Raw genomic sequence first — 14,459 nt, forward strand, 5'->3', positions numbered from 1 at the left:
CTAAAATGTTATTTTTTCGTCAAATATAACCTGCTTGCCGAAATCAGATACATGATTTCCGAGGAAATAACATGGTTGCGAAAACCATGTTACATGGTCACCACCCAAAAATAACATTTTGCTCTTAAAACATGTTTGAGGTGATCATATTCCTTCTCTGGGTGTAACCAATATCCTTGTAAAATCGCCACTGCTGAGTAGCAAAAATTGTAAATATTACTCTAATTGTCCTATATCTCGAATACATATGTATCGCCTGAAAAATTAAAAATCTCTTTTGTACAATTGCATTTAAATTTCTCTCGCTTCATATTTCCCATATTTTTTACTAACATTGTGTATCATCCCAGGGCGTTAGCCGATTTAAATTTTAATTCTAGAGTTTTTGTAGAAGTACAAAAAATTGTTTCCATTAAAAGTATTTGTATCTGGAAATGCAAACCTTTATATAGCTCCCAGCAAATTTTAAGTAGTTGAGATGGTAACACAAATGTTTGTCTACATAGTGGTGAAGGGTATAATATAGTCGGCTCCGCCCGACTTTAGATTTTACTTACTTGTTTTTAATTGAAATGTATTCAATCAAAAAAAAAAAAATGATAGTATCAATCATCAAAGCCAATTAAAAAATTAATTGATACAACTAATTTTTGTGATTGAGTTTTTTTTTGTTTTTGATTGATTTTGCTGCATATTGCCTTTAACACCGCAATAAAATTGAGGATGTATAGTTTTATCAATAGGGGTAATTTATCGCTTCGGAAATTTGGACAAAATTTTGAAGGATGTCTGGGGGGGGCATAGCCCCCCCCAGAGAAAATTTCTAGCTCCGCCAATGGCTCCCATATATATGTTTTTCTGATTTCGACAAATATTGTCAAAATACCAACATTTTCCTTGTTAAATCGCCACTGCTTAGTCGAAAAGTTGTAAAAATGACTCTAATTTTCCTAAACTTCTAATACATATATATCGAGCGATAAATCATAAATAAACTTTTGCGAAGATTCCTTAAAATTGCTTCAGATTTAAATGTTTCCCATATTTTTTTACTAAAATTGTGTTCCACCCTAGTGCATTAGCCAACTTAAATTTTGAGTCTATAGATTTTGTAAAAGTCTATCAAATTACTTCCAAATCGAGTGATATTTAAATGTATGTATTTGGAACAAACCTTTATATATAGCACCCAACACATTTGACGGATGTGATATGGTATCGAAAATTTAGATCTACAACGTGGCGCAGGGTATAATAGAGTCGGCCCCGCCCGACTTTAGAATTTCCTTACTTGTTTTAATTTGGAAAAATGGGCCGATGGTATAAATTTTTTTCATAATTATTGCCAATGTGCAATAAATTGGCATCATTTAACATACGTTGACCATTTGTCAAATGCTTCGAAATTTTTTCTGTTAACATTATTTGCTATTTGTTCAATAATAGAATTATTTAGAACATCTGTATAGTTTGTAAGGCAATAAGTAATTTAAACAAGGCTCACAATTTTCATTATCTGAACTAAATTCCAAGGAATTCTTCTCAATTTAAATGACAAAGATTATAAAATGGACTCTGCATTTTGCAAGCAAAAATCCCAGTCACAATCTAAAAAAAACTTTTACAACCACAACTATTTTCTCTATTTCATTTAATTTACATTTCAAATTACAGAACAATGTCCCTTTACAAGAAACAAATCAAATTCCGCCTCATCAATGACAGGGACAAATGCCGATAGCTTCGACAGTGATGACAAGGAACAGAAATGCTTACGTCTACTCAAGAACAAAAGTGATGACATTGAGCGTTACGACCATGTACAATTTCTTATACGAGAAATATCGGCCAATAACAAATCGGACAATGAGACATCCAGCTCAAAGGATGAGGCGGGTAAAGAGCCACCAGATGACACAGATTTTCTTTGTGATGGTAAGTTGCGGTTATGTGGTTTTATGTCAGTTTTTTTTTTGTCTTTTCCTACTACCCTGGTTATCTCTTTAAATTCATCAATAATGTAATAAAATTCTTTTTTTGTTTTGTTTGCTTCTTTTATTCTTTTACTTTAAGCTCCCTTAATCTCGCCCGCAACGTTTTGTAAAATTTTTCCCTTTCATCTGATATTCGATCGTCAAATGAAAATCGTCCAGGCTGGCAAATCCGTGTCAAGAGTCATACCAAGGTAAGTGTGCATTGGAAAGTATTCCATTTTTGTATATCCTCTTGAATTTCACTTAAGGTCATTATGATGTAGATATCCTGCATATTTGCTATTGTCATTGGAGAATGTGTTTGGTTGGCATGTCATAGCAGCAGTTGTTGTAGTCCTCATAGTCGAAGTCATTGTCATCTTCATCGTTATTCGAATAACTTGAAACGTTATAGTCATGGAATGTTAAAAACTCATATAATTTCCTTTAACTTTTCCTGTTCTTGTGTTTTGTATCGTACACTATGTGAAGTGGTTATAGGTGACTTTGCATTCGATTTGTATTAAAATCATATAGGGAACCATGTGGTGGAATGATTCACACGCTTGTCTTGTGTTAAGATCCAACCATGTATCTGTTGATTTATGGTCGTCCATGATCACTTTTAAGAAGCCACGAACCTTAAACTAAAACCACATCATTTGATGTTATTTACAAATTAACAGCACGAGTTTCATTGGCTTTTATATCATCACGGAAAATTACATTTCAACTATTCCCCATTAAGATCTATACACTTTTGCACGTGTCGAAAAACGTTGATCTCTCAGTATGATAATTTTTAGCCACTTTTTATACCCTGCGCCACACTGTGGAACAGGGTGTTAAAAGGTAGTGCATATGTTTGCAACACCCAGAAGGAGACGAGATAGACACATAGTGTCTTTGGCAAAAATGCTCAGGGTGGGCCCCTGAGTCGATATAGCCATGTCCGTCTGTCCGTGAACACATTTTTGTAATCAAAGTCTAGGTCGCAGTTTTAGTCCAATCGACTTCAAATTTGGCACAAGTATGTGGTTTGACTCAGAATAGAACCCTATTGATTTTGGCCCCAGAAGCTAGAGTTTTACCCCAATTTGCTTAAAATTTTGCACAAGAAGAACAATTAGTACTATAGTCAAGTGCCAAATTTTATTGAAATCGGTTCAGATTTAGATATAGCTCCCATATATATCTTTCGCCCGATATGGACTAATACGGTCCCAGAAGCCAGAGTTTTACCCCAATTTGGTTGAAATTTTGCACTAGGAGTACAATTAGTAGTGTAGTCAAGCGTGCCAAATTTTATTGAAATCGGTTCAGATTTAGATATAGCTCCCATATATATCGTTCGCCCGATTTACACTTATATGACCACAGTGGCCAATCTTTTACTCCGATTTAGTTGAAATTTTGCACAGGGAGTAGAATTAGCATTGTAGCTTTGCGTGCCAAATTTGAAATCGGTTCAGATTTAGATATAGCTCCCATATATATGTTTTTCTGATTTCGACAAAAATGGTCAAAATACCAACATTTTCCTCGTTAAATCGCCACTGCTTAGTCGAAAAGTTGTAAAAATTACTCTAATTTTCCTAAGCTTCTAACACCTATATATCGAGAGATAAATCATAAATAAAATTTTGCGAAGTTCTCTTAAAATTGCTCAGATCTAAATGTTTCCATATTTAAACCCTGCGCCACACTGTGGAGCAGGGTATTATAAGTTAGTGCATATGTTTGTAACACCCAAAAGGAGACGAGATAGACACATGGTGTCTTTGGCAATAATGCTCAGGGTATGTCCCTGAGTCGATATAACCATGTCCGTCTGTCCGTCCGTCTGTCTGTGAACACATTTTTTTTGATCAAAGTCTAGGTCGCAATTTAAGTTCAATCGCCTTAAAGTTTGGCACATGTTCCTAATTTGGGTCAAAATAGAACCCTATTGATTTTGGAAGAAATCGGTTCAGATTTAGATATAGCTCCTATATATATCTTTCGCCCGATATGCACTAATATGGACCCAGCAGCCAGAGTTTTATACCGATTTTCTTCAAATTTTGCACAAGGGTTACAATTGGCAGTATAGTCATGTGTGCCAAATTTTATTGAAATCGGTTCAGATTTAGATATAGCTTCCATATATAGCTTTCGCCCGATATGGACTTATATAGCACCAGAAGCCAGATTTTTGGCCGAATTGGGTTGAAATTTTGCACTAGGAGTACAATTAGTAGTATAGTCAAGTTTGCAAAATTTGATTGAAATCGATTCAGATTTAGATATAGCTCCCATATATAGATTTCGCCCGATGTGGACTAATATGGTCCTAAAAGTTTTGGCCCAATTTGGTTGAAATTTTGCACAGGGAGTAGATTTAGCATTGTAGCTATGCGTGCCAAATTTGGTTGAAATCGATTCAGATGTAGATATAGCTCCCATATATATCTTTCGCCCGATATGCACTTATATGGACCGAGAAGCCAGAGTTTTATCCCGATTAGCTTGAAATTTTGCACTAGGAGTACAATTAGTAATATAGTCATGTGTGCCAAATTTGATTGAAATCGGTTCAGATTTAGATATAGCTTCCATATATATTTTTCGCCCGATATGGACTTATATGGCCCCAGAAGCAGGAGTCTATCAAATTCTGTACAGATCGAGTGATATTTAAATGTATGTATTTGGGACAAGCCCCTATATATGTAGCACCCAACACATTTGACGGATTTGATATAGTATCGAAAATGTGGATTTACAAAGTGGTGCAGGGTATAATATAGTCGGCCACGCCCAACTTTAGACTTTCCTTACTTGTTTTTAAAGAAATTTTATAATAAGACAAGTAAGGAAAGTCTAAAGTCGGGCGGGGCCGACTATATTATACCCTGCACCACTTTGTAGATCTAAATTTTCGATACCATATCACATCCGTCAAATGTGTTGGGGGCTATATATAAAGGTTTGTCCCAAATACATACATTTAAATATCACTCGTTCTGGAGAAAATTTGATGTATTTCTACAAAATCTATAGACTCAAAATTTAAGTCGGCTAATGCACTAGGGTAGAACACAATGTTAGTAAAAAACAAGTAAGGAAAGTCTAAAGTCGGGCGGGGCCGACTATATTATACCCTGCACCACTTTGTAGATCTAAATTTTCGATACCATATCACATCCGTCAAATGTGTTGGGGGCTATATATAAAGGTTTGTCCCAAATACATACATTTAAATATCACTCGTTCTGGAGAAAATTTGATGTATTTCTACAAAATCTATAGACTCAAAATTTAAGTCGGCTAATGCACTAGGGTAGAACACAATGTTAGTAAAAAACAAGTAAGGAAAGTCTAAAGTCGGGCGGGGCCGACTATATTATACCCTGCACCACTTTGTAGATCTAAATTTTCGATACCATATCACATCCGTCAAATGTGTTGGGGGCTATATATAAAGGTTTGTCCCAAATACATACATTTAAATATCACTCGATCTGGAGAAAATTTGATATATTTCTACAAAATCTATAGACTCAAAATTTAAGTCGGCTAATGCACTAGGGTGCAACACAATGTTAGTAAAAAAAAATATGGGAAGCATTTAAATCTGAAGCAATTTTAAGGAAACATCGCAAAAGTTTATTTATGATTTATCGCTCGATATATATGTATTAGAAGTTTAGGAAAATTAGAGTCATTTTTACAACTTTTCGACTAAGCAGTGGCGATTTTACAAGGAAAATGTTGGTATTTTGACCATTTTTGTCGAAAATCAGAAAAACATATATATGGGAGCTATATCTAAATCAGAACCGATTTCAACCAAATTTGGCACGCATAGCAACAATGCAAATTTTACTCCCTGTGCAAAATTTCAACTAAATCGGAGTTAAAAATTGGCCTCTGTGGTCATATGAGTGTAAATCGGGCGAATGCTATATATGGGAGCTTTATCTAAATCTGAACCGATTTCAACCAAATTTGGCACGCATAGCTACAATGCTAATTCTACTCCCTGTGCAAAATTTCAACTAAATCGGACCAAAAAATTGGCCTCTGTGGTCATATGAGTGTAAATCGGGCGAAAGCTATATATGGGAGCTATATCTAAATCTGAGCCGATTTCAACCAAATTTTGCACGCATAGCTACAATGCTAATTCTACTTCCTGTGCCAAATTTCAACCAAATTGGGGTAAAACTCTGGCTTCTGGGACCGTATTAGTCCATATCGGGCGAAAGATATATATGGGAGCTATATTTAAATCTGAACCGATTTCAATAAAATTTGGCACACTTGACTATAGTGCTAATTGCTCTTCTTGTGCAAAATTTTAAGTAAATTAGGGTAAAACTTTGGCTTCTGGGGCCATATAAGTCCATATCGGACGAAATATATATATGGGTGCTATATCTAAATCTGAACCGATTTCTTCCAAAATCAATAGGGATCTATTCTGAGCCAGAATACATACTTGTGCCAAAGTTGAAGTCGAGTGGACTAAAACTGCGACCTAGACTTTGATTACAAAAATGTGTTCACGGACAAACGGACAGACGGACAGACGGACATCGCTATATCGACTCAAGAGCCCACCCTGAGCATTTTTGACAAAGACACCATGTGTCTATCTCGTCTCCTTCTGGGTGTTGCAAATATATGCACTAACTTATAATATCCTGTTGCACAGTGTGGAGCAGGGTATAATAACAAATTCGTTTAGTATTTCAGGTAATTTAAGACCCAAATGCTAGTAAAAGCTTTAATCAATAGGCGCAACAAAACTTTTTTAAACTGGGACACAATTTCAAAAACGTTGAACCTTGACAGTAGGATTATGTGATTGTCGGCAATGAGATCGCATTGCTGCTAAATCACTTGCTAACTTTAAAGGAAATGAATGTCTTAACTTCTACATTACAGCTCTAGAAGAAATCTAAAAACGACTTACATTACAAATTGAACCACTATTCAAGGAAATGAAATTGTTGAATCCTGAAATAGAATTGGATGAGGCAAAATTTACTTCTAAAAAGAAAGAAAAGAGTTCAATGGAGAAGATTCAATGAAGATCAAAGTGTCAGTGAAATTACAAAGTCATCTAGAAATGCAGTTCTGGACCCTGGAAATATTCTACCTGTAAATTTTTAGCTGTGACATATCTCTACGATTATCTTTCTTCTCAATATCCGAAGTAGCAGAACTACAAAGTCACCTAAGACCAGTTTTAGCTTTTCATTGAAATTTTTTGTGGACCAAGTCCCCACCATAGATTATAGTATAATGCATTCCTTACGAATATGGTTTGCCATACTAATATCCTTTCCATTGTGGGGGTGGATGTGATAAATGTATGCCCCTATCATTGTTAAGTTGTTCGCAATTGATGTGGTTTTTAACATTGCTGTTTTTTTTTGTTCTTATTGTTGTTGTTGCTCATCTTGAATTTATGTGTTTTTTTCTTATTCTTCTTGGTTACAGAGTGGCCGATGAGAATTGTTCAATACTGGAAGTCCTCGAAGCTATACGTCCCCATTTACAGTTGACATTTGAAAATGTATTGGCCCACATTAATACCATCTATGTCCTGCAGACACGCCAAGGTGCCATGGGCAAACATGAACGTTATCTGAGACTGAAGGTAAGTGTTATATATGGTGGGTATGTTGATGTGGGCAGTGTTACCAGTGTTACCCAAATAGGGACGCTTTCATCCTCAAAAACAAAACAAGCGAGTAAAGTACAAAGTCGGGCGGGGCCGACTATATCATACCCTAAACCACCCCTACTGAATTAGTAAACATAAGCATTTGTGGGGTATCATTGGTATAGGTTTTGGAGAACATAAAGGGGGGTATATGTTTATGGGTGTCTTGTCACAATCTGAGCAGAAATGTCTAATATTAGGAGCTATAGTTTATTTTGCACCAAAAGAGTTAGTATGCCACTAATATTGAGTCCATTATTAAAAAAGAGGAAATCGGTCAATTAGTTGTGGGTAACAAATCAAAATTTCTGCAAAAAGTGCAATAGATTTATGTAAGAGCTACATGTAAGTCTAAATACGATCAGCTAGTACATCAAAATTTTAAAATTGAATAACGTAGGTTAATAAATAAGTATTATAAGTATTATGGCCAAATATGACAAAATCCAGCGATGCATATATATGGGACCTATATCTAAATCTGAACCAATTTGTATAATATTTTGCAGGTATGATTGATACCACAGAAGATCACTTTGTGTGAAATTTGAGTACGATCAGTTAATAAATGAGGCCGCTATGGTCAAAAATAAGGTTATTATGGGTAAAATTTTTCAAAATCGCGCGATACATATATATGGGAGCTATATCTAAATTTGAACCGATTTCGATGAAATTTTGCACATACAGTTAGTGCTATAGAAGATTACATTTAGCCAACCTTGGTTACGAACGGTTGATTAATAAGGGTTTTACGGCCAAATTATGCAAAATCGGGCGACACACATATATGGGAGCTATAGCTAAATCTGAACCGATTTCGACATACAGTTAGAGCTATAGAAGATTACATTTAGCTAACCTTGAGTACGATCGGTTGATAAATAAGGGTATTACGGCTAAATTTGACCAAATCGGGCGATACATATATATGGGAGCTATATCTAAATCTGAACTGATTTCGATGAAATTGAGCACATACAGTTCGAGGTATAGAAGATTATATTTAGCTAACCTTGAGTACGAGCGGTTGATAAATAAGGATATTACGGCTAAATTTGACCAAATCGGGCGATACATATATATGGGAGCTATATCTAAATCTGAACCGATTTCGATGAAATTGAGCACATACAGTTCGAGGTATAGAAGATTATATTTAGCCAACTGTACTGTACTATCGGTTGATAAATAAGGGTCTTACGGCCAAATTTGGCAAAATCGGGCGATACATATATATGGGAGCTATATCTAAATCTGAACCGATTTCGATTATTTTTGGCACATATTGTCAGTACCATAAAAGATTAGAGTAAGCTAAGTTTGAGTAAGATCGCTTAATAAATAAGGTTTTTATGGCCAAATTTAGGAAAATCGGGCGATACATATATATGGGAACTATATCTAAATCTAGATTTAAAGGGTGATGAAAAAGGTTACTATGTGCAAAATTTGATGACGATCGGTTTGTAAAAAAGCGCAACGTGACTCCATTTGTCGAAATCGAGCTATATCTAAATTTGATCCGATTTCTTCCAAATTCAATAGCGTTCGTCCTTGTGCCCAAAAAAACACCCTGTACCAAATTTCATCCAAATCGGTTAATAATTGCGACCGGAATACTGTGAACAACAAATACATGGACAGACGGACGGACGGACACCAAGCGCTAGATCGACTCAGGAGGTGATTCTGAAATTTCAGCAACATTGGTTAATAAATAAGAGTATTATGGTCAAATTTGGGAAAATCGAGCGTTGCAAATATATGTGGGAGCTATATCTAAATCTGAACCGATTTGGATGATAATTTCCAGGTTTGTTTTAGTGTCACGCTGATGTCAACGGCGTGAGTGTGCGTGAGCGTGATTAACGAACCAAATGTCGTGCGTGAGCGTGAGTCACGAAAATAATTTCTTCGTGAGTGTGCGTGAGTAACGAATTTCGGAAAATACACTCACGAAAATAATCCCGCCCACGGACATAAAACGCTTTCGAGTTAAATTCATTTACAATTTTAGTGACACCTGGGATGTTAAGATTTTGATAACGCTCTCGATTTTCATTATGCTCATATTTCAGACACGTCGCCCATTTAAATTACTCATAAAATTAATCGTGATTCACGACATTTTTCTTGAGTCAAGGTATTTTTCGTTAGTCACGACATTTTCGTGAGTGAGTGTGCGTGAGTACAAGTTTTCTTTTCGTGAGTGTGCGTGAGTCCTACCAAACAATATCGTATGGTCAGGAGTAAATTTTTCAAAAACGGGCGATACATATGTATATGGAAGCTATATCTAAATCTGAACCGATTAGAGTTATATTTCGCAGGTTTTGTTGATATTACAGGTGATTATCTAGTGCTAAATTTGAGTAAAATCGGTTAATAAATGACACCACTATGGTCAAAAATATATCTAAATCTGCACTAATTTGCACATATAGTCAGTACTATAGAAGAATAGGGTAAGCCAAATTTGAGTAAGATCGGTTGATATATAAAGGATTTTTGGTCAAATTAGTCAAAATCTGGCGATACATATATATGGGAGCTATAACTAAATCTGAACCGATTTCGACAATTTGCACGTAGAAAATTAGATTTGCCCAGCTTTGAGTAAGATTGGTTGATAAATAAGAGACTTATGGCCAAAACTGGGAAAATCGGGCGATACATATATATGGGAGCTATAACTACATCTGAAACGATTTCAATCAACTTCGGCACACTTAAAGGGTGGTCAATTGAATCACCTTGTGGGAAATTTTGATGCCGATCGGTTAGAAAATGAACGCAATCTGACCCCATTTATCGAAATCGGGCGGTACATATATATGGGAGCTATATCTAACTTTGATCCGATTTTTTCCAAATTCAATAGCGTTCGTCCTTGTACCGAAAAAAACGCCACATGACAAATTTCATCAAAATCGGTTAATAATTGCGGCCGGAAACCTGCGGACAACAAATACATGGACGGACGGACACCAAGCACTAGATCGACTCAGGAGGTGATTCTGAGTCGATCGGTATATATTTGATAAGTTCTAAAATCAATATTTTTGGTAGGCACATATTTTGGCAGATCAAAGTTATTATACCCTGACCACTATGTGGTTTAGGATATAAAAACTATCCTCAATTTGGGGAAAAATTCCCAATACCGGCAACACTGAGTGTGTGTTTGGCTGTGACAATGGCAAACAATAATGATGTGAAACCCTTAGACACCATTCAATTTTCCGTGTATAAAAAAAAACAACAACAGATCTCATAATTTTTATGAGGAATATTGAAGAGCCATTAAGATTCCAATCCATATAACTTTTGTACAAAAAGGATATAAGAATGCTAAATGAACTACTACTATTAGAAATTTTTTATGCCAAACATGTATTATGTAAAAGTAAAATACATTCTGAAAGAATTATATCGTGCACCAATCTGCAGACCAACATATTTGAATATACATTGATCGTATATACTTTTGATATCAGTCTTTATATTTACGATTTTATTATAGAGTCTTTAGTTAATCTAACAGGTTGGCTGATAAGTCCCCGGTCTAATAAAGAAAAACACATTTTTTTTGTCAAAATTCGTTTTTATTATTCCCTTCAAGAGCGATACAACGATTATAACGACCTTCCAATTTTTTGACACCATTTTGGTAGTACTACTTCGGTTTTGCCTCAAAATAGGCCTCAGTTTCGGCAATCACCTCTTCATTGCAGCCAAATTTTTTCCCTGCGAGCATCCTTTTGAGGTCTGAGAACAAGAAAAAGTCGCTGGGGGCCAGATCAGAATATGGTAGGTGGGGAAGCAATTCGAAGCCCAATTCATGAATTTTTGCCATCGTTCTCAATGACTTGTGACACGGTGCGTTGTCTTGGTGGAATAACACTTTTTTCTTCTTCATATGGGGCCGGTTTGCCGCGATTTCGACCTTCCAACGCTCCAATAACGCCATATAATAGTCACTGTTGATGGTTTTTCCCTTCTCAAGATAATCGATAAAAATTATTCCATGCGCATCCCAAAAAACATCGTCTTCTAAATTGTAGGTTAGTCCATACGGGGTATATACGAGCCTATTGGATAAAAATATAAGGCCGATTAAATACGTGTATAGTTAATTCAGTTCTTTATCGGTATATAGGGGAGTCTGTAAATATCTACGAAACGACATGAATTGTTGTGTGGTAATTAGAGAGCCACAAGTGAAATATGGGGGTCGCCTTATGTGGGGCTATACACAATAATGAACCGTAATAGTTAGACCTATAATGCTATATGGTGTTGTAGTCTGGTGGCCGACACTTCAGAAACCGACTTGTTTAGATAAAGTTCAGCGTATGGCGAGCTTATGTATCTCAGGCGCATTTAGCAAGACAGGAACAGACTCCCTTAATGTCATGTCATTGCCTTTAGACATTTTGGCCAAACAGTCAGCTGCAACAACGACTGTGCGGTTGCGCGAGCTATCGCTGTGGTCGGAAAAAATGTACGGTCATAGTTCGGTCCTCAAAGTAATGCCAGATGTGCCCAACGTAGTGGATTACACCCTGGCAAAACCACTTTTCGACAAAAAGTTTGAAACTCTAATTCCCAACAGTGAGGCGTGGTGTACACAGACCCCGGGGAATAAAAGATATATAGATTTCTGTACTGATGGCTCCAAATTGAATGGACAAATGGGGTTCGGAGTATATTCTAAAGATCTGGAAATTCGAATAGCGAAAAGACTGCATAGACTGCCGCAAATCTCTCAACGAGATGGCTGAGCAGTACAATATTCACCTAATATGGGTGCCTGGCCATAGGAACATGCCGGGGAACTGCGAAGCAGATGTGTTAGCAAGGCTAGGAACTACCTTACATATTCCAGGGGAACTAGAATCTGTTGGTATGCCTCTGGCCACCTGCAAGCTCTTACTGCGTGAGAAGGCTGTTATGATGGCCAATATTCGATGGGAGAATTGCAAGGGTTGTAACGACACCAAGCAAATATGGCCCATTTAAACTTAAACCGCACACTAGATATGCTAGTGTTCTCAAGGCGTCATATAGCACTCCTGATATCTGCTATAACGGGGCGCTGCCTGATAGGCGAATTTGCAAAAACTATAGGTGCGAAGTATAATGACTATTGTATGAGCTGTCATGATATGGAGGAAAAGGAATCAATTAAACACCTCTTGTGTGAGTGTCCTGCTTTTTGTGTAAGGCGTAAGCGAATTTTAGGAGCATATAGCTTTAGATTACTGGCGGACCTGGAAAACGTTAACTTAAGCAGTTTGTTAATGTTTTTGGAGCAATCTGGTTGGTTCCACAAAAGTAAATAATAGAGAAGGTTCAGTGGTTAAGACTAGAAGTGCCCATATGTAATAGGTACTTTTAGTTAAATGTGGTAGCACAATGGACTGAATAGTCTAAGTGAGCCTGAAATTTAATCGGACTGCCACGTTAACCTAACCTTGGGTGATTGGGGACAGGTTTATTTGGGAGCTATATATAACTATAGACCGATATCGAACAATTTTGTCTAGTCGTTAGCGGCCCTATCCTTGCACAAAGAATCAAATGTCAACCCAATCGGACGAAATTTACTCCTCGAAGAGGCTTCGGAAGTCAAATCTGGGGAGCGGTTTATAAGTGAGCCTGAAATTTAATCGGACTGCCACGTTAACCTAACCTTGGGTGATTGGGGACAGGTTTATTTGGGAGCTATATATAACTATAGACCGATATCGAACAATTTTGTCTAGTCGTTAGCGGCCCTATCCTTGCACAACGAATCAAATGTCAACCGAATCGGACGAAATTTACTCCTCGAAGAGGCTTCGGAAGTCAAATCTGGGGAGCGGTTTATATGGGGACTATATATAATTATAGACCGATGTGGACCAATTTTTGCATTGGTGTTAGAGGACAAATAAAAACTGGGCTGGGATGAAATTCGCTCCCCCTAGAGGCTCCGGAGATCAAATCTGGCGACCGGTTTATATGGGGACTATATATAATTATGGACGGATTTGGACCAATTTTTGCATGGCTCGGATGAATTTTGCTTCTCCTAGACGTTCCGGAGGTAAAACCTGGCCGTCGGATTATATGGGGGCTATACGTAAAAGTGATCCGTTTCCAATACCATCCAACCTACATCAACAACACCTACTTACGTCAAGTTTCAAGTCGATAACTTGTTTCGTTCGGAAGTTACCGTGATTTCAACAGACGGACGGATCGACTCAGAATTTCACCACGACCCAGAATATATATACTTCATGGCGTCTTAGAGCAATATTTCGATGTGTTGCAAACGGAATGACAAAGTTAATATACACCCCATTCTATGGTGGAGGGTATAAAAGAAGAAAATACGGACTGAAGTTCAGCCGAGCCGAATCTTAAATACCCACCACCACGAATCAAATTATTTAATTGTTTCCTTTGAAAACTCTTCGTGGGGTTACTTGAAAATATATAGAATTTGAAGACAAATACCAACCATATATAATAATTTCAGAATCGGGAGACTTAAAACATGGGGCTACACCAAAACACCATATTCGCTACAACTATTTACGGTCCAAAATAACCTCTAGATTTTGAATTTAAGGTATATCGGAAAAAAATTGGGATATCTAAACGCTCAAGAGGTAAAATCCGGAGATCGATCAAGATGAGGGAAATACATGAACCGTTAAACCGATACATACCATCATTGGCACACTAATGTGTGGACCTGAAATATCTCTAGATTT

At 36.8% G+C, this 14,459-nt stretch overlaps 1 protein-coding gene across 1 annotated transcript in view; it reads left to right on the forward strand.

Moving 5' to 3' along the window:
• Positions 1-14,459, forward strand: part of Gycbeta100B (guanylate cyclase soluble subunit beta-1-like) — a 321,807-nt gene that overhangs the window by 242,866 nt on the left and 64,482 nt on the right. The window contains exons 7-9 of the mRNA XM_075303266.1: positions 1,675-1,935; positions 2,074-2,185; positions 7,464-7,623. Coding sequence (XP_075159381.1) covers positions 1,675-1,935; positions 2,074-2,185; positions 7,464-7,623 — 533 coding nt within the window. The remainder of the gene's footprint in view (positions 1-1,674; positions 1,936-2,073; positions 2,186-7,463; positions 7,624-14,459) is intronic.

Source organism: Haematobia irritans, chromosome 1 (genome assembly GCF_050003625.1).
Source record: "Haematobia irritans isolate KBUSLIRL chromosome 1, ASM5000362v1, whole genome shotgun sequence".
In the NCBI taxonomy this organism is placed as follows: Eukaryota; Metazoa; Arthropoda; class Insecta; order Diptera; family Muscidae; genus Haematobia; species Haematobia irritans.